General features: G+C 41.6%; 1 protein-coding gene across 7 annotated transcripts in view; it reads left to right on the plus strand.

The window, feature by feature from the left end:
• The window catches only part of TLE4 (TLE family member 4, transcriptional corepressor), a 130,832-nt gene that overhangs the window by 43,043 nt on the left and 66,545 nt on the right, over positions 1-21,244 (plus strand). For 5 of the 7 annotated variants that reach the window (XR_014555953.1, XR_014555954.1, XR_014555957.1 and 2 more), the window contains one exon: positions 18,595-18,669. The exons of the other annotated variants lie outside the window; for them this stretch is intronic. Coding sequence is in view for 1 of the 5 variants with exons in the window: in XM_083702011.1 (XP_083558137.1) it covers positions 18,595-18,669 (75 nt within the window). In the remaining 4 variants the exon portion in view is untranslated. The remainder of the gene's footprint in view (positions 1-18,594; positions 18,670-21,244) is intronic. 7 annotated transcript variants of the gene reach the window in all.

Consider the following 21,244-nt stretch of genomic DNA (forward strand, 5'->3'; position numbering starts at 1 on the left):
GTGGTTTGTTCTGCTTCTAGTCTTACATATCCTCTTGCCATTTGTATCTGATAGGGAGCAACAGGATTCCAAAAGAAAAATAATTGTCAGAATTTCCATATAGAGTTTAAGTAGAATGCTAGAAGAAAGGGGTGTTCAGAGGAGATTTATCTCCCCACCCCCCAATTAGTTCCATTCCTCTGTATCGTGCATCGGGGAGGGCAGAAGATAGATTTGGATCTCTTGTCAGATCAGCAAGGGGCTTCTAACTTACAGCTGTTCATGAACAGTACAAATTTTCCACCAAAACTAGGCTTCTCACATGAAGAAAGTAACTAGGAGTAGAATTATTGGTTGAGGATTGCAAATTCAGTTCAGTTTTGGTACTGAAAACAATTTCCTGGGTTCAGAACGTATTCAGTGGACCTTGTACCTAGCGCATGTCTTCTTCACTTGGCTCTGGCTTGTAAATATTGGAGTTCTAATAAAAAAAAACACCAAAGTAGATCCTAGTGGCCTCAAATCTCCCCACTCTTGCCATGCACAAAGTAGCACATAAGCCAGATGTTGAGACAGACGTTTCATCTTTAATTCCACTTACCCTGTGTTCTCTTCTCACCACCTTACCATCTGCTTGGCCACAGGAAACAAGATTTAAAGGCCAGTAACCACATACTTTCGTTTAAGCAATGCCTTCCCAGAATTGTGCTCATTACAGTGGTACCTCGGGTTAAGTACTTAATTAGTTCCAGAGGTCCGTTCATAACCTGAAACTGTTCTTAACCTGAAGCACCACTTTAGCTAATGAAGCCTCCTGCTGCTGCTGCGCCGCCGGAGCACAATTTCTGTTCTTATCCTGAAGCAAAGTTCTTAACCCGAGGTACTGTTTCTGGGTTAGCGGAGTCTGTAACCTGAAGCGTATTTAACCCAAGGTACCACTGTATTGGACAATAATGTTGAAGTGTATCAGATTCTAAGAAGGTCATTTCTCTTTATCAATATTTTGAAATCACAGGTAGGATTACACAGTGTTGTGCAGCAGTCAGCTGAGATGCGCAGTGTTTGGTGGGGAGCACAGATCATTTGTATCTGTAATGTTAATTATTTCAGCTATTTACTGCCCCTGGTAGTAAATGTTTCATCTAGGGCTACCCAGTGAGTGAGTGGTGGATTGAGCTAGTGAGCCTAGGTCTGCCATGTCCATATGAGATATTATTTTTATTACACCACATCGGGCCTCTTGTATGGTAGATTACAGTTTTTAAAAAGTGGACCTTCATGAATTAAGAGACAAGAATGAAGTTCTCTGGCCCATGACTATAAACTTGGTATCAAAAATAATGAACCACTAAATAGAACTGGCACTGCCATGTGACAGACTAACCCACTGAAAGTGTGATAGGCAGAAATTTCTGTCTGAAAGCCCCAACCCCTTAAAAAGTGTTGCCATTCATTGAGGGACTATTTTGATGAGGGACTATTGGCGCTCTGCTCCAGATAGCAAAATGTTGTGGGGCAGCAGTGTCTGTGTGTCTTAGGGGGTGGGTCAGGAGTGCCAAATAGTTATAAAGGAGCGGCAGAAGGAGGAGTAAACTCACAAGGGTGAGAGAAAGGCTTGGTTAAATGTGGTGCCACACTCAATGTGTGAGTTCCCAGCACAATCATTCAGTTGGTGGAAATACGTCCTTGTGAAGAGTACTCCACAACTCCAAATTCTATCTACACCAAGGCAACTTGAAGCTTGCACCTATAAAAGCACATAAATATGGTATATTTCCAAGCATTCTCCTATTTTGCTAAAGTCTGAATATTTCTTATTTTACATAATCTATTTCAGCTTTTGTATTGATATGGAATACCACATTTTTTAATTCAGAAATTGAAAACCAGTCTCTGTAGATAAATCTATTAAAGCTTTAGTAGTTGATTCAGTTACAGGTCAAATTGCCATTCATTTTATATGGTGATTTTTTTCAGGGCTGGGAAAAATGATTTTTTTAAAAATTCAAGTGAGGAGGGAGATTGGGGGATTGATGATAAAAAGAGGGTTTTTAAAAGAAATGTGACATTACTTGAGAACATTTATAAAAACAGGCAACTTCTGGCTATGTTAGGTGGGATATAAATGCAATAAATAATAACAGTGACTGGGTGCTATTCTTAAAAAGGGGGGGATTGGGGTGGCACAAAAAGTCTTTAGCACCATGGCATTATAGCAGGAGATCTACAGGAACAGTCTTTAAAAATATCTTTAAAAATTTTCAAAATGCAAATTTTGGATGGCCATAACATATGTCTTGGGAGCTTATGTGGTATAAAATGGCACTATTTACACTATTTACAACCTCAGCTGACAACAGTTTAATCAGTCACCACCATTAAAACATTTAATAGTTTAGGTCATCAGCCTCTTACTTCTACACCTCAAAGACTTCCAAATAACTTGACTGAAGTGAGTGGTGGTCTGAGCAGTAACGTCACAATCAGTGCTATAAGATGCCTTTGGCAAAGTCTCAGTGAATCATGGGCGGCTAACCTGGGAGTCTTTAGATGTTGTTGTTGGACTCCCAGCTTCCATGAGCCTCAGCTAGCAAGATCAAGTATCAGAGATGATGGGAGTTGTAGACCAAATGACATCTATAGGGGTACAGGTTCCCCATCCCTATAGTAGATAAAGTTGGGTTTGGAGGTACAAGAATAGAAAGATGTCTGTTTCTACTAAATATCTCATGTTCCCTCAACAATATGATTTGGGTGTTCCATTTTTCCATGTACCATAGTTAGTGTTTGCCATGTCTTTTTTCCATCAAGTTTGATATAAGCTCACTCTCCTTGGTTCTCAATGTCATTGTTTTTGCACTGAGTTACACTAGTTATAAAAAGTGTATAACTTCTTTTAGCTTTGTAATCTGAAGAGGCAGTTTCTTTCAGGTCAGGCCATTTTGGAATGAGATTCTTCTCTGGAGTTAGAATGGATACTCTGATTTGTCTTTCCATTAGCAATTCTGCCGAGCTATATCCGGTGGCTATCAGTGATGTTGACCTGTAGCTTTAAAAGAGCAATATGTCAGTCATTCTGTCTCAATATTTTCTTTGCAGTCTGTACTGCTCTCTCTGTCTCGCTATTTACTTGAAGACAGTGAGATCTGTTGATAATATGGTAAAAGTGGTAAGTTGTTGAGAACAAGTAGGATTCTGCAATTTGGTAGCATTATTGGTTATGGGTGTTATTCAACTAAGTTTTATTCAGAGTAGACCCACTGAAATTAATGAACATGACCCAGTTAGGTTTATTAATTTCAGTAGGTCTCCTCTCAGTAAAACATTGTTTAATATCACTGTGAATCCATCTGGAATGCCAAAGCAAACCATGGTATTCAGTTATTAACAAAGCTTTGATGGGTAATAGGGAAGGGAAGGATATTGATATAATGGTAGTCCAAAACAACAAAAGTCCGTTGACTTCCCAGTTCACAGGCCATCTACTAGTTTTTCCCCAATATGTATTGCATAGGTCAGCAACATAGTGCCTTTCAGCATTTATTGGACTCCAGCCCCCATCAAGGTCCATCCAGCATGGCCAATGGTCAAGGATCCCAACAAGATCCGAAGGGCACAACATTGGCATGTAGTGACTAGCAGTTCCTTTTACTGTGCTGAACTATTTCTTTTGCAGTAGTCAAAGGATAAGAGTTTATGCTTTGTCGTTTCCAGTACTAAGCCACATTGCTCTCTGCTTGGCTCACTTGCAGCATTTGTCTAGGTAAATAAGGGCTTGGATATCTTCCATTAGTAGCCTGTTCAATTATTTCAGTTCCAGTCACTTTGACCCTGCTCCCCTCAGTTCAGTTATCCGTGTTGTCCTTGATGTCTCCAGGGTTCTGCTTCCCCCTCCTGCTCCTATGTCAACTGCTCAGTAATATTAGGCTGTCTCTGTTTGCTCTTTGGTAGTAAAGTATAAAAGTCTGATTCCTCATACTCTAATATGTCAGGAGGTAGTCAGGTGCACATGTAAACTTGGTGGTCAAACCATGGAATATGGTGCCTAGAGGTAGTGGCAGCATGGACTTCCAGGCAATAGAGCCCGCAAAGAGGGATGAGTTTGCCTGGTTGTCTGCTGTTCCTTCTGCATTGGTGGTGGTAGCATCAAGATGCAGATGGCACCAGAGAAAGGCCAAATATGGCCCAAAGGTGGTGGCGCTCTTGTGACGTAAGGAGTTCTGTCATCTTCCTTGAGATATCTGGAGGAATACTTGTGATTCCCAGTGCCATAGCCAGGGGGAGGGGAGGGTAGCTAGTTTTTTTGCCCTGGGTGAAGCTTCCAGAGGGGCGCCATTGAGGTTTCCAGCCTGTGTGTGTGTGTGTGTGTGTATACAAATGTGCATGGAGGGTGCCAAACTGGGTCTTTGATCCTGGCTAAATAATGCTTAACTTTGCCCCTGGGGTTTCCAAATGGCATAGACTTGAAAGAGAATCTTGCAAAAGTTGTGATTAATGTAGTCTGTTTTGCATTCTGATATGTCATGGATTGGGTGAGGAAGCTGATCTGGCTTATGGGCAAGATTTTTCCCTTCTCTGCTCCTTGCAAACCAAATTCGACAGGGACTGATACATCCACTTTCTGGTGAAGGTCGTCTAGTACTGGAAGTACATATTTTTCTATAAATGTGATAAACTTATTAATATCACATTCCCCAGTTGTCTGATTTGGATTTAGCTCAACCAAGTTTACTGGCTTGCAATTCCATTTCTATAACTTTGTGAAGGATTAGGTCTTCTTTTAGCTTCATTCTTATTGAAAGCCATTTGTTTGGAATTCCAAACACCAACTTATATATGGCTCCTCTTAACAAAATAAAAATAAAAATTAAGCCATTCATTTCATTCAGCCAGTTCATACAAGACTGAGCAGATTACTCAAACGTTTGTCCAGGTTTATGAGCTCTTTGATAGAAGGAACCCATCTCATAAACTACATTTATCTTGGGGATGAAATAAATAATTGGCCACCACTAAATTAGACTGGAATTTGATGATTAGACTGATGATAAGTGAGATCAAGGAAAAGACAAACCCTTCGGGAGAACTATTAGACTATATTTAAATGAGTGGATATAAGATTGTAAACAAGATGATAATTTGCTTGAAAAAACTTTTCAACAATGTAAGTGGGAGCAGGAGACACGAGGAAGTCTAAACAAGTTATGAAATTTTGTTATGATATAAGCAATGTTGTTTATTACTTATGTTTTTCTTTCACAAAAAATCTTAATAAATATTTATATAAAAAATATATATCTTGGGGATGAAATAGGCATCATACTTGACTAGAGCAATCTTAAGTTGTGCTTATGGTCCTCTTTGACAAGGTAAAGGAATTTTACAAAAATTGTTGGGTTTCTTTCTGTGTAGCAATAAAGAGTAGAGTTACATGTACAATTCCTTCACCTTTGTGGAGTTTTGTGATTGGGGAAATTGGAGAAAACTCAGTACATGCTAAAGTTTTGAAAAATCAAATCCTCTAGCACACACACAAAATTTGATATGAAATAACTGTTATGTTATGTGGGCCACTAGTATGATTCTAGTATGCTATCTCCTATGTTGCTTGATATTTTGGCGGGGCAGGTGGGCAGGGGATATACTTCTTAAAAAGAAGTAACTTGGTGTGTATGTGCTTATGATTTTCTTTGTCCTTATGTCTCCAAGAAAAAAATCTATATTTTGGATGCCATCAAGCGCACTCTTCCTTATAATTCATTGCAGGAAACCTCCCTGCACATCAGAACCTGAGCAGATCTTCTAACATTATCCAGACCATAATGTGCCAGCAGAGGAAATGAATGAAATTGTGCCTACTAAATGGAGTGCACTGTGGTCCATGAAAGCTGATACCATAATACATTTGTTACTCTTTAAGCTGCCACACATCTTCTTTTTAGTGAATGTAAAGCTCCCTTGTGACTTCTGTGAATAAGACCCACTAAGAGCTGGTGAAAAAGGCAACCTAGTCACTAGCCAATATAACCCAGGGGGAAAGAATCCTTTCTGACACTAGCTACGGTGATCAGTCATGTTGAGTTGTAGAAGAATAATTCATCAGATTTTTTCCATTTTCCATTTTATTGAGAAATAACTACATTAGAGCAGACTTCCTCAACCTCGGTCTTCCAGATGTTTTTGGTCTACAACTCCCATGATCCATAGCCAGCGGGACTAGTGGTCAGGGATGATGGGAATTGTAGTCTCAAAACATCTGGAGGGCCGAGGTTGATTGAGGAAGCCTGCATTAGACTCTACAACTCGTATCTAGTTGTGGTATTACTTTATACTCTGAGACCATGTGGCAATGAGAGTAGAACACCCTGACTGGAACACAAATATCAGAATCCAGAAATATAGCACATACATCAATGCTCATTGTAGGAGATGATGTTGATAAGCAGAAGAGTCAAAACTAGGAACCAGTTGGAAAGAGCATGGCAGCCCCTCTCTGTGGTCCAAACCAATCTACATCCCCTCGTTTTCTTTTGTTAAACTTTTTTTTTTCTAGCATAACGGCGCTGTACAGATCTGAACCTTGGCAAAAGATGGTAGACTTGGAGTAGTCTTCGAGCACCTGCAACAATCTACCTGATTTCTGACCTTTGCCTAGGGAACAATTGTTGCAACTGCCTATAATCATACTAGGGTGGGTAGTAACCGTATCTGTGAGCAGGATGCACTAGAGATCCTGGTGTTCTCTCAGAAGCAACAAGTAAGTGCTGCTTTTTCATATCCTGGGCCACTTCACTTCTCAGTGTAAAACAGAAACACCTAAAGAAGTTGTCTTTTGTTTCAGCCATGTGAAGGCATTGACACTTATAAACGCTTCAATCTGTATCCTTCCTTTTATGCGCATATGTAAAAAAGAAAGAAAAGGGAAGGCTGGAGAATGTCATCAGTCATTTATTTATTGTGCCTGTGGGGAAAATGAACAAAATGTGGTGGCTGCATGCACTGATGGCGGTGTTAGAGCCTGATAATCGTGCTAGGTTAACTCATCTGATTGCTTGTTAACTTCGTAAGAAATCAATGGCGTGCGCTAACATGGTTCGATGGAAGAGATCATCGTCTAAGTCACCAGAGATTTCTTACTAAGATTATCATTGTGGTGTGCCACCATTGTCTGAACGATATGCAGGGCACTTTAATCAGCATGCCTAAGAACATTCTGACCTTGCCCTATAAATGATCTCAGCAGCAAACCAGCTAAAGACCGTGGAAACTCTTGCTTCCTTATAATACTTAATATGGTGTGTTGCATATTTCTAGTAATCATGGCTATTAAGTGGGATAATCAGTTTGTATATTTATGCAGCGTAGGGTCAGACTAGATGTAATGCTAAGTACAGAACTGCCTCTGAAAATGGCAGCCACATAAAGAAAACCAGTTTAACCCTGTTTAGGCTTTCTTCCCCCGGTGTAGTCCTGGTGGTGTGAGTGTCAGAGCAGGGTGTGCTCTCTGGCCCCATTCTTTCTTTCTATTGCATTAACGTTACTGCTCCTGCAATCCTTTGCATTGGGAGCTGGACTTATGCAGCAATTATGTAGGATCCCGACACGATTTCGAGCCCTAGGAAAGGCATAGGCAAACTCGGCCCTCCAGATGGTTTGGGACTACAACTCCCATCATCCCTGACCAGTGGTCCTGCTAGCTAGGGATGATGGGAGTCCCAAAACATCTGGAGGGCCGGGTTTGCCTGTGCCTGCCCTAGGATATCATGAGGCAAAAACGGTCCCTGGTGCAGAAGTAAAACCCCAGCTTCTCACATGGGAGTGAGTTGTGGGAGTGTGTAGCCACAGAGGGGGTGGGGCTTAAACTAGACACACTCTATGGCACCCCCGGCCCCTGTGAGTCCTTCTGCTCTTCACCGCTTGGGCTCGCTTGTCAAGGAGAGAACTGGTCAGCAAGCAGATTGTAGCAACTGTTGCTCATTTTCCTCAGGACTATCACCACTCTCATCTTCATCTCTTCTGAGCTGGCCAGTAGTTGGGTGGGCAACAGTGGAGAAAAGCAGCAGCAGGTCCAGGGTGGGTCTGGGGCCAGTGCCCATGCCAGCCCTTGACAGATGCCAGGGGTTGGGTTAGGATATGGGTTGCCTAATTCCTTCTCTGCTACAAAGCATGTTGGGTATTTTCATGCAAGTCTTGTTCTCTTTTCCCTACCTAACCCATCTGTCAGTATTGTGGCAAGAGCCTCTTCTGAGATGACCTTCCAGTTGTTATTGGACTCCTATTCCCACTATCCCTGGCCACAACATGCAGGCCACTGTGTTGATTATATCTGCACTCGCTGGATCATCACCTTGCCGTGGTGAGTGGGCTTACATGTTCCTATGACCCTTGTGAATGAAGCTGTCAGGAGTCTCGTACTCCAAGCAGGGTCACCCAAGGCGGTAAGGTCAAAGGGGAGGAGCTAGACAAAGAATGACCCAAAAAGTCCTCAACGGCAGAACAGGCGGAAGATTACTTAAGTAGTTATAACTTTGCAGCAAAAATGTATGAAAAAAGCAATTGTGTGTTTGCAGGAAGCTGTGACATAATAACTCCTTGCTTGCTTCTTGTGCAACGTGTCAAATGGCCCCAATACTGAAAGACTTAGTTCCTTAGTTTACTGGTTGACCCATTTTATTTTCTGAGTATGTTTCCCAAAGGCTTAGACAAATGAACTAAGTTTCCTCATAATGTATGCTCATTCTAGCATCATCCAGTGCTAATGGCATGGTGCTCCATTGGCATATGATAGATGGAGCAATATAACTTTGCTCTATTGCTTTCCTGGAGCAGGAGGAGGGTGACCGTGCTATTCTACACATTTTGACTTTAAATTTAAAAAGTGCTGAGTTTTAGAAGACGGTAAAACATTTTTACAAGATGACCCAAGGACGTGGTGCGGGGAGATTGGTGTTGCTCCACATTTGAGGTGTTACAGGCATTCTTCAGTAGACGTCAGTGAATCTTGTTCAACTATTAAAATGCAACACTAGCAGTAACCATGCAGCTCTGGGGGTGAGGAGTAAGTTTCCCAGTCACTAAACACTGTTTGAGTGCTTGAAAAATGTGATATCCACTTTATAGAAGTTCTACCTTGAGGAACAACAAATGTACATTTGTTACTCTATACATTAGTACATTGTACGTTAGTACACTGCAAACTGATTTATCTGGGAGGACACTCAGTCTTCCTGTCTTTCCCCACTTTCTCTTTGCCTTTATTTTCCACCTCTACTCATGGTTTCTTATCAATAGAAGAACAATATGATACGAGAACTATCCATTTCCCTCCTGATAAAGGAAATGCATGCTGCTGCTTTTTTTTGAGGCACATGGAAATCCTGGAGACTTTGCATTCAGAACATTTGTGCTGTGTTCCTTTGCCAACTGTAACCTTCGAATGTGACTTACTGTCAATTTCCAGGGGACTAGCATCTTCTGTCTGGGAAATGGCCATCATTATTGTCTTTGAGACACTCATAGAGGTGAATGAGCATCATAAGCACTGATGTGCAAAGGCTAGTATTTGACTTGTACATTAATTTGTTGATGCCAGAAGGTCTCTGTTTCATGCTACACTCCCTATTTGCACAATTCTGTTCCACAGTGATTCTGCACAAGTGATTTTTCTTTTCATCAATAATCTCAGTAGAAAAATATTTTCTGAAAATTGTGTCCTAATGGTAATGTTATTGCAATTAGTTGACCTATGATGCAAATAGGGTAAAACTACTTGTTTAGCTTGCAGAACATATAATAGGTCCTAGAATAGACAATTCAATGGTAAGTCTGTGAGCTCTTAGAAAAGGATGCTGACATTACTAAGATTCAGCATAGGTTTTTAAAAAATAAGTTATGTCAGCTGACACTAATTTCTTTCTTTTTTGATGGAATACAAGCTTGGTGGATCAGGGGAATGCTGTGGAAATAGTGTATCTTGATTTCAGTAAGGCTTTTGACGAAGTCCCCCATGATATTCTTGCAAGGAAGCTGGTAAAATGTGGGTTGGACAAGGTAACTGTTAGGTGGCTTTGCAGATGGTTGACTGACAGAACCCAAAGAATACTCATTAATGGTTCCTCATCATCCTGGGGAAAAGCGTCAATTGGGGTGCTGCAGGATTCTGCCCTGGGCCCGTTGTTGTTCAACATATTTATAAAGGACTTGGATGAAGGAATTGAAGGGATGCTCATCAAATTTGCAGGTGACACCAAACTGGGAGGGGTTACTAATGCTGTAGAAGACAGAATCAGAATTCAAAATGACATTAACAGATTGGAGAACTGGGGCCAAGCTAACAAAATGAATTTCAATAGGGACAAATGTAAGGTTCTGCACTTAGGCAGGAAGAACCAGATGCACAAATATAGGGCCAGGGACACCTGGCTTACTAGGAGTACAAGTGAAGAGGATCTAGGGGTTTTGGTGGGCCACAAGCTTAACATGAGTCAACAGTGTGGGATGCAGCAGCAAAAAAATAGCTAATGCTATTCTAGGCTGCATCAACAGAAGTATAGTGTCCAGATCAAGGGAAGTAAGAGTACCACTCTATTCTGACTTGGTCATGCCACACATGGAATACTGGGTCCAGTTCTGGGCATCACAATTTAAGAAGGATGTTGTCAAGCTGGAAGGTGTGCAGAGGAGGGCAACCAAGATGATCAAGCATCAGAAACTAGACCCGAGGAGGGCGTGAAGGATTTGGGTATGTTTAGCCTGGAAAAGCGGAGACTGGGAGGAAATATGATAGCCATCTTCAAATATCTAAAGGACTGTCACACATAGAGGGAACAAGCTTGTTTTCTCCTGCTCTGGAGGGTAGGACCTGAACCAGTGGCTTCAAGTTACAGGAAAGGAGATTTCAACTAAACATACTGTCAGAAAGTGTTTCTGCAAGACCTGTTTGACACTGGAGCAGTCTCCCTCTGGAGGTTGTGGACTCTCCTTCCTTGGAAGCATTTAAGCAGAGGTTGGATGGCCATCTGTCATGGATGCTTTAGCTGAGATTCCTGCATTTCAGGGGGTTGTACTAGATGACCCTTGGATCCCTTCCAGCTCTACGATTTTATGCTAAAGAAAACGGGCGATTCAGCAATTTCTTACTGAACCATTAGTAAGATATACTAGATATTTCTCAAAAGAATGATCTGAACAATGGGCTATTTATGTGTATTAGGCTTGCCATACGTTAGGAAAATTCTGGTTTTCGCTTGTAAAAATGGCATTGGGGGAATTTTGCCAAATCAGCAAAATGTCGGGGGAAACCTGGATGTATGGCAACGCAATGGTAAAAGGAGTGGAAACAGCACCAAAAGCTTAAAAAAAGCTCAACAATTTGAGTGGGTTTCTTTAAGAAAAGCAATTCTACTCATTGAAATATGGCAACCCTAATGTGCACTAAAAACAACTATATACTGCCCTTCTTCCTACTTAGGATTTTCAGATGGTGTATAGCCAATTACAGAACCCACCCTGTTCCAAAGCCTATGTCACTAATGTGGTGCCCTTCAGTTGTTGTTAGACTACAACATCCATTATTTCTTACCATTTTTCAGGTTGGCTGGACTGATGGAAGTTGGACTCTACACTGGCCACTCCTGCTATAATGCAATAGAATGAAATATATTCTTAGTAAACCTGGGTTAACAAAGTGGATTATAGGAAGTAATAGCTACACAGATTTTATTTATGATGCCTGTTCTACACACTCATACAGAAATTGCCTCCGATATCCCCCACCGGTCATCTGCACCAGTATTAACTATGCTCTCTCTTTCACTACCCAACCTGAATTACTCGAGCTTGTAGTATTTGCCTGAATCTATATAAAACTTTACTTGCTATCTTGAGACATTCAAAAGCAAGTTGTTTTTCCTCCACTGAACTTGTGTGTGTTTGTGTGTGAATGTGTTTCTCTCCAAGGAAATGGTGCTGTGATAGTACATTACACCATGGAAGAAGCCGTGGGTATTTTATGTAGCAGTAGAGTAAGGAGATGCTTCAAGAAAACTCTGGCTTCCACCCAGTTTTGAATACAATGTCTTTGGTTTCTTTGTCCGGTCCTTTATAATGGCTAAAAAGCCTCTTACTGTAGTTAAGACCTGCTCTTCCCACCCACCCCTTCTCCCCAGTTCCCATCAATATAAAGAAAATCCTCCAGTTCTTAAACCTCTTTTCAGTTAGTGTGTACTACTAAGAGAGTTTTTAATGCTCTGCTAGTGCTCTGTGGGGTGGCACTGACTTTTTTTTTTTTGTTAAACCTACTTTTCTAAATCTTTTAAAAGTAAATGTTATCTCCAGAGCATTTGCAAATTCAGACTCTGTGCCCATCCTAAAGAGGATTAACTGAAATAAAGATACATTTAACAGCAAAAGAATATCTGGATGCCCTCCCCCTTTCTCTCTCTCTCTCTCTCTCTCTTTTTTTTTTACTAGGAAGGAGTGTGCACAGAAACATGTATTAATGCCTTGGAGTAAATGTTTAATATTGAAGCACTCGATTCCTTTCTTATGCTTTCTGGGCAGAATAGCAGATGGAAATTATTTGAAAAGAGGATTTTTAAAGGCTTCACGGCTCTTCTCAGATGTTGGGAAATAAAATAGGCCTGACCTACATTAGCAAAAAAACAATTTGGATGGCGTTGATAATGGCGTCACATGGAGCTTCCTATTGTCTGATGCACTGATTACTGATGAGCAGGATCATATTAGACTAATATATTGTATCTCCCCCCCCCCCAAAAAAAAAATTACTTAAGTTGTTGTTTTTGTAGAACCAGACAGAATCCCTTCACTTTGTACTTCATTCTGAATGATGGAGTGAATTGCCATACTCTTATGTTAGTCTGCATTTAAAGGTATTAGCTGGCTTCAGAAACTTTAGTCGTGTGTGTGAGAGTGATTTTATTAAGAAGGAAGTTTTTAAAATGTATTCTCTTGAGCTCATTCATGTGTAATCCAACTATAGCACTTACAACAAGGAATTGAAAGCATCTGAGCAGCTTCACAAGAGGCACCTTTGGTGAAGTGGTGGCATCCTTCTGGTTCGTGTTCAATCAAGAACCTTCCCTGCCTGGTGACCACCATATATTTTGAACTCTAGCACGGCCAGTGGTCAGGGATGGTGGGAGTTGCAGTCCAGCAACAACTGGAAGGCGTCAGGGTTGTCTGCGGACTTCCATATTAGCAGTGGCATAGCGTGGGTTGTCAGCATCAGGGGCATCCGGGGCAAGGCAAGTAATTTGCGCCCCCTAACCCGTGGATTTGTGCCCCCTAACCCAACCCCCCAGATGTTGCGCCCAGTGAGGCCAGCCCCACTGCACCCCCCATGCTACGCCACTGCATATTAGCAACTTTTAAGCTGATCAAATCCAAACTTCATCGGTTGTGGCCTTTATTTGTCAGCTGAAAACTGCTAGAAAGAAACCACCAGCAGCAAGATGCTTTCTCAACAAGAACCTCCCAGCAGAGATTGATGCAAATACTTCTTTCAGCATCTTTGTCTGTTTTGGTGTTCCTTGGACACACACCTTCTTATTAATTATTTTGCTTTTCAGACCTCCTGTCTTTCCTTCTGGTGAATTTGGGTTTGATTTATCCGAGTTTATGCTCTTTGTTCTTAGGGACAAAACTTCCATTTCTTAAAGTTTTATGTCTTGCATTTTGTTAGCCTCCTTGACTCACATACAGTCTGTGATAGACACTGTATTTAAGCCTCTATTACAAGTGTATGTGTATGTTTTGAAAATTAGGCTTCATGTTTGTTGAAGGTATGTGACACTCTAGCTTCATTCTTCAACTTCCCTTTTCACTCTTTTGCAAAATGTGATGCTGAAAAAGCATATTTGGGGTTTATTTTTTTTGGGGGGGGGGAGAGGGGTTGGAGTAATTTTCCACTTAAACATATTTCATTTTCAATGTTATGGTCACTGTTTCAACATTGTTTGTCTTGAATCAGTTCCTTGGCACCACTGGTGATTAAATCAACAGTCGCCTCTTTCCTTGTAGACTTATAAATAACTGCATCAGGGAAATTTGTCTAGTTCTGTAAAGCCCGAAATTACATTTTACCCTCATATATTTATGGCATTCATTATTATATTTTCTACCTTCTTCCACCTTCCTGATGCCTCCTCACATTTCAAGATCACCATCAGAATTTTGGTCAGGTAGCATAATATGTCCCTAATACTGTATTGCTTTTTTTTGGCTTGAACTTCTACCTGTAGTGATTCTGTGAATAAACTTGTTTCCTGCAAGAGCTATGTGCTTCCTTTGACATAGTGGTACTCCAATATGACCCACAGACTTTCTATCCAGGGATAAGAGTATCCTATTGATTATTTTCTGCTCTTCTACGCTTCTGATTCTGCCCCCTCCCCCCTGGCTTGTCCACATTTGATAATTACTTAGCTGTTAATCCATTTCCTCCACCACCACCATTTTGAATTGGTCTGGAGAAGTCCACAACCACACGTATTTGAATTTGTACTTGAGGAGCAATTTTGGTCTTTCATGTTCATCCCAGCAAGTGATCCCTGTTGTGTTTGTCGCCTCCTTCTATTTTGTTGATTCTATTATGCCAATTAAGTACGCACAGGGCATGCACTCAAATAGCTGAAGGCGCGCATGAGCACATGCATAGATCACCCTGGAGGGCTGCTGCCACCACGGTAGGCAGTAGTGAGTTAGATGGTGCCAACGACTTTAGGCAGCTTTCTGAGTGCCCTTCTTTTGCAGCTCAGAGCCTGGAGTTGGGAGCAGGGAGGAAAGTGAAAAGTCAAAGTCAATCCCAGATTTAATCAACATTTTGGACTGGGGAGAAGGCGGGGTTCATTCCCTATCCTCTGTGAAACCCTTGATCCCCTAGTGAGTGTGAGTAAGATCAGGCATTGGTAATCAGGCCCTGGTAATCCTGGTCTACATTCCCCAGAAGTTGGTTTGGATGCTACACATACACCCTTTGTGATCTTGGGTGCCAACAGTTGGTTCCATTATAGTTCATTCAGGTAAAAAGGCAAAGTTGGATAAGATGAAACTCAGTGAAGAAAGAAATTAAGGCCCCACTGCATACCTGGGGGGAAAGTAGTTGAGTGGGGAAGAGGATTGGGGTGGGGATTGATCAGGGTCTAAGAAGGACATGGGGAAGAATTCTAATAGTTGTGAAGAAAGAAAAGAACGAAGAAGAAAATGGCAGAGGGGAAAAGAAGGATTCCAGGATTAGAAAGTGAAGAGGAATGTGAAGAGGCGAATTGATGAGAAAGGAAGGGAGCAGGAATAAATTATGAAACAAAGGAAGGCTAAAAGATGGAAGAACAAAAGAAGAGGAGGAGGGTTAATTTTGACCATTCCCAGCCCACCAGCGTTCTTTCTTTGAGGCCCCACCGGATTCTTAGATGCCCCAGGTCACCTTTTGGATTGTCATCACCATAATCATCAAGTCGTTGGAGCCAAACTTAGCAGCTGCTGCTCACGGGACTCAGCTGGTTTATGAGTGACTTGAGGAGGGAAGGGAGGAGACAGTGACCAGCCCCTCTGCTCTTCCTGCTAATCCACCTTCACCTTAGGGAATAGAGTACCCAAGTGGCTGCGAGAGTCGGGGGGGGGGGGCGGGGGCAGGAAAGGAACAAAACAGAGAACAAGGGGAGGCAATAGCCAACTCCTGTGTTAGAAGACGTTTAAGGTCTTGTATATATAAAATAGATGTTCATAAATGTACCAAACACATGCAAATATATAAACCACCTGTCTGAAACCCACAGAAAAGTCCTGAAACCATTTTCTCTCTCCCAAAATGACCTCAAATATTTCTCTGCAATGTCTAAGGAAATGGGAAAGCTCCCCATTGTCTCTGTGCTCACAAATCCTGCCTTAAGGGCACATTTAAGGTGTGAATAGGGTGAGCCTGTGACCTGGATTCAGGAATTAAATAGTTATAATAACAAAAGAGTGGCCAAAACCCAGATAGTGCATTCAGGTAAATGGCAGACAGGAGATAAACAATGCACTCAGATTTCTGTTGTAGACCGCCTTTTCTGTGATGTAGGTATGATGTATCTGGGGTGGTGGTCTTGGGCTACACCCCTTCTGTGATGTATGTATGATGTTTCTGGGGGTGGTCTGGAGTTTGAGGGTGGGCAATTTAAAATGTCTATATAAGGGTGGGCACACCTTTGTTCTGGCTCCCTCCCCCCCTCCTGTATGTGAGGGGGAGCACCCTTTTGCCACAGCTTTAATAAAGATCAGGTTTACTAGCTGCTTTGCTTCTCAATATTCTCTGGTTGGTCTCTGTTGTTTTCTCCTACAACCTACAAAAGGACTCTATATGGACTCTTGGGTACCCCATAAGGGAAAAGGAGCAGTTTTTTTCTCATAGCACCTGTAAGCAGCAGCACACAAGAAGCATTGCCAGCAAACCTGGTGCCAGTCACCAGGCCCAGTTTTAAAACTACTGCTGATTTGGATTTTTGCAGCCCTCTGTTTTCCTGTTTTGCACTCACTGCACAAAGCTCTTCATGTTTGCAGTTGGTTTCCCCTTTTCTTTTAAAGCAGCTGAATGCTCAGCAACCCTAGTAAGAATTTTCTCTGTGCACAGAGGCAACAGGACAGCCCTGTGCGTGGGAGTTTTGAGTATGTTTATACTTCTTTGGTGGTGGTAGTATGGTGCTGGTGTCCTCCATCATTACGTCTAGAGCTGTGGTTTTCAGCCGGGGTGCCTTGAATGGTGGTCAGGGATGCCACGGGCAGCACCAGCCTCCATCCCTCCTTTCTTTCTTCCCTTCCTCCTTTGATGTCCTCCCACGTATCTGTCTCCAGAGGTTTGTGCAGCTGTTTGTTGCAGTGGGCCTGGCTACAAGCTCTCCAGTCGAATGGTGCCTCTGGGGTCAGTCGGGGTGCTGGTTGCCAGGAGCTGAGGTGGCCTCAGAGTAAGCAAGCAAGTGAGGGAGGGAGCCCAAGGGGAGAGGAGAGGAGGCTGAAGGAACACTCCACAAGGGAAGGTGAGGCTGCCAGCTTGGCAGGGAAGGGCGACATAACTGAGCTCCTGAGACTTGGGAGTGTGTTTCCCCGCAGGAGAGCCACAGAAAGAATGTAGTTGGTCAAGGGAGCCGTGGACTCAAAAAGGTTGAAAACCTCTGGTCTAGAGTAAGAAAAATCTTGATTCTTGAATCGATTCACCAACAGTCTATTTGGCAATTCATTGTCCAGTGTTCCTACAGTTAGAGTATCCTGCCCTTTGTCTTTCCCTAGAGCTCCATCTTACTTATTGGAGTGTCGTTTCCCCTAAACAGAAAAACTTTGTGGCGCTCCAGTCTAGAACATTTTTGATTCCGTTTTGTGCACCACTCTACTTTTCTAGAGGGCAAGCAAATTTCAAACCTGCTGAGCTGAACAGCATTGAGATTTTAACAATATGTTCAGTCTACCTGATCTTTATGAAACAAATTGCATTGAAACTACCATGGCTCTAAGCCAAGGGCTGCTGGGAATTATGGCTCTTTGGGAGGGGCCAGAGATATCTTTAAAAAAAAAAACCAAAAACATTTCAGCACCCTCACCCCAAACTACCCATTTTTGACTTCTTGGAGGCCCAGGGGAGTCATGATAGTTAAAGCTGTGTGATGATATAGCGCAGGTAAGCCAGCCCACCTCAGTTCAAGCCTCAGACATTTATCTGAGAGTTTCATGAAGGCTTTTTTCCCCTAGTGTAAGCATGTTTAGAATCTCAGCCTTAGCCTTAATCATGGCTCTGGTGATCGAAACAGCCAAAGGCTTTCACATTTTGATTGAAATATGAACAAAGATTCAACATGTATTTTTCCCTATAGCAAAGCTTCTTTAAAATGTGCCAACGCCTGTGTCTTCTGTCTCCAGACTTGTAATCCTAAATTAGCAAGCTTGTCTTTCCCTTGTTTACATACAGATGAAAGGCCAGGGTGTTTCAGCTTACTCTCTTGCTTTCCTCCTCTCCTCTTTCCCTATCCTCTCTTTCTTTCTCTCTCTCTCTCTCTCTCATTTAATTGCTTCAAGTCTGGATTAACCCCTTTATTGGAATAAATAAATTTAAAGCTGAAGCAAGTTAAGGGATATATTTATATCAAAGTAAGCAGTCAAGTGCACAAGTCAGGGAGAATTAGAACGAACGTTTGCTTTTCTGACAAGGAAATAGCGTGGCTAGTGGGTGGGTGGGTGCCTTGTTTTTCAAATGCATCACTTTGTTCACTACATTTTGCTGTCTTATTCCTAGAGAACGATTCTTGCAGTTGAGGACAGCACTGTCCTCTTAAGTCAAAGATTGGTATGCTGCTGTTGCCCATTTGGAGTAGAGAGTTCTCTCTGGGCAGAGAGATGAAAGCTGAATTCCAGTTAATTACTTGGTCTGGATAAAATAAACCCTCACCTCGAGCTATCTTACAAATCCACCCAGAATTCTTGCTCTGTAAGGCACATATTATTTCAGGCCTGCATGCAATCTAAAAGAGGGTTTTTTTTAAAGCTTATTTTTAAAGGAGAGAAGGAAATTCTGTGCTTAATTCACTAGAAAGCAAATAATTTTATTCTGTTTCTGATCTTCATTTATAGCACCAGCAACAAGTGGTGCAGGCTGTGGAACGGGCCAAACAAGTGACCATGGCAGAACTGAACGCAATCATTGGGGTATGTCGTCTTTCCATTTTAGCTTTCATAGTCTTTTTTAAAATTAGTTCACTTTCTTTCTTTTTTTCTCCAAACTCTGCTTTTTGTTGTGAAGTTTAGTTCTCTCAGCTGGTCAGAAATAAATTGGACAGCAGTGGATCCAAGCACTGGTTAATCTGTGCTTCTACAAATTGGTCAAGCTGTCCCTTTGTTGCAGCCCACCTAACAATATATACATATACGCTGTGCTTTTGAAACTTCGTAACAAGCCAGCTGGTAAACAAAAGAATTCTACTGACCATGTAGCTATTTCTCATTTTCATTTTTCCAACTCATTTCTTTTTAAATGTGCAGAAGCTCAAAAGACTGACAACCAAATTGACAGAAGCTGCTCCTATCTGGTGGAGAGCTTTGCTAGCCTTATATTTTAAGATCTTTCAGCCCCTCATTTACTCACTGGAAGTATCTATGGGCACCAAGATGTAATGTGTGAACTGAGACATCTGCTGTAGCAAGTTCCACAATCTGAAATGAACTTCTTTTGAGGATGTGGAAGCTGCCATTGTAGAAGAACAAGTAAGATAATGCAGAAGGTGTAGGATTTGCAGTGCAGTGGTAACTCGGAAGTCGAACAGAATCCATTCTAGAAGTTCGTTCGACTTCCAAAACATTCAGAAACCAAGGCACGGCTTCTGATTGGCTGCAGGAGCTTCCTGCAGCCAAATGAAAGCCACGTCTGACGTTTGGGTTCCAAAGAACGTTTGCAAACCGGAACACTCACTTCTGGGTTTGCAGCATTCAGGAGCCAAAACGTTTGACTTGCAAGGTATTTGGGATCCAAGGTATGACTGTAGTTTTTATCTCATGTGCTCCTGCAAAGCATGCATTTGGTTTTACTTATTTTTCAAAATTGTAACCCACCTCTCAAGCAGGCCAGAGTTCTCAAGGTGGTTGTAAAGAAATAGTGGGAAAAGGTTGTGTCTGTTTTTAAGTCATATCATTTACAAATTAAAAATTAATATCTAAAATATTAGTAAACATTCATTAAACATTAAACAAAATATAAGAAAACAACAAGAAGTCATCAGCCACAGGAAATAGGTATTTTCAAAATTGACCATCAGATCTGATTATTTTCTGAATGCACGTCTCATTGCTTAGGGTGGAGAATGGCTTCTGTGCATGAAGGAGGAGGCTAAAGGAACATCTGTGCAAACCTCAAGATGCATTTCAAAGCTATCCAAATATGATCAGTAAACTGCACACTGATTGTGTCTTGACTTTGCATAGTGTACACCCTTTGACCTTTTTTTGCTTGTTGTTTTTCGCACCTCTTTTTAAAACACCTCTAGAAGAAATGGTGCGATTGAATCCTGGAAACAAAGCGTGCGCCCCCCCCCCTCATGTGCCCTATTTTAGTTAGACAACTAAAAGGGCTACTTTGGCTGGTCAGCCATTATACCAGAGTAGAGCACCTTGTTTTCTCATGTTGCCTTTATTCTTTTTAACAATTCCAGCATGCCTTTGGGGCCTCTTTGCAAATATCATTCAGGTTGTTTTGACCTGAGATAATTGTATTTTGTAGCAAGGACTCAAAGTGCCACACACAGGGTTCTGTGTCCACACCTAGGAGATTTTCCCCACCAGCCCCTTGTACTCCAAAGAGCTCGAGGTTGATATTTTAGATCAAATTCAGTGTGGCACAGGAAGCAAAATCTGCTCATATGGAATCGCTTTCCACTTTTACTAGTTCCTTTGTTTGTAGCTAATTCCAAGTCTCTGCCATCCCAAATACATAACATAGTTTTATGGAAAGCCATAAGTGATATTCCAAGGCAAAGGTGGGTTGTTGGGGTTTTTTGCAGAATTATCTAGGAATAAGGGATTGGGTAATGTGACTCGTAGTGGCCATCTATCATTACATTTCAGTTGGCTTTTTACTCTTGAGAACCGGTGGGCTCCTCATTGGCATTAACTGGGACAAGATTTTGTCCCAGTAAATTTTGTCCTGAATTTCAAACATTGGGCACACAGTAGCAACATTTAATGGGCTCCCTTTAAACAAAGTAGGAGGAGGAGAAAACTTTTTATGATTCACTTCTAAAGGCTGATAAAACAGTTGGTTGTTCAGAAGTGCCATATAAAATAAAGGTGAGGAAAAATCACTAATAGCCCCATGATTCACATCTGTAATTATTCAGTTAGTTCAAGCAATTGTTTAAGTTATTCTAATGAAGACCTTACCCGTGTGCCTCTCCTTTCTCTGCCCACTCGCAAATGCTTTTTTCCCTTTTGTGTATAGAATATACATAAAAGTCTCCCTTTAAAAATGCACTGTATCAAACACGCTTTGAAATGCTAATTATTCCATTTACTTTCATTAAAATTCAAATTGCTGAGTGAAGATGTGGATAAGGGTTGCGGAATAATCAATCTGTAGTGAAGATATTCCTTCATTTATGCTTCTATCTTTTAACAAGGAAGTAGGGGCACTCTGATCCTGGCTGACAGTAGTGTAGAGCGTGGTCTGATTGTAGCTTGTTTTTCTTAATAGGCTATTTTGAGTGTTCTTTCCTATCCCTCTGACCACAAGAAA

Source organism: Podarcis gaigeae (assembly GCF_964106915.1).
Source record: "Podarcis gaigeae genome assembly, chromosome: 11".
Taxonomy (NCBI): domain Eukaryota; kingdom Metazoa; phylum Chordata; class Lepidosauria; order Squamata; family Lacertidae; genus Podarcis; species Podarcis gaigeae.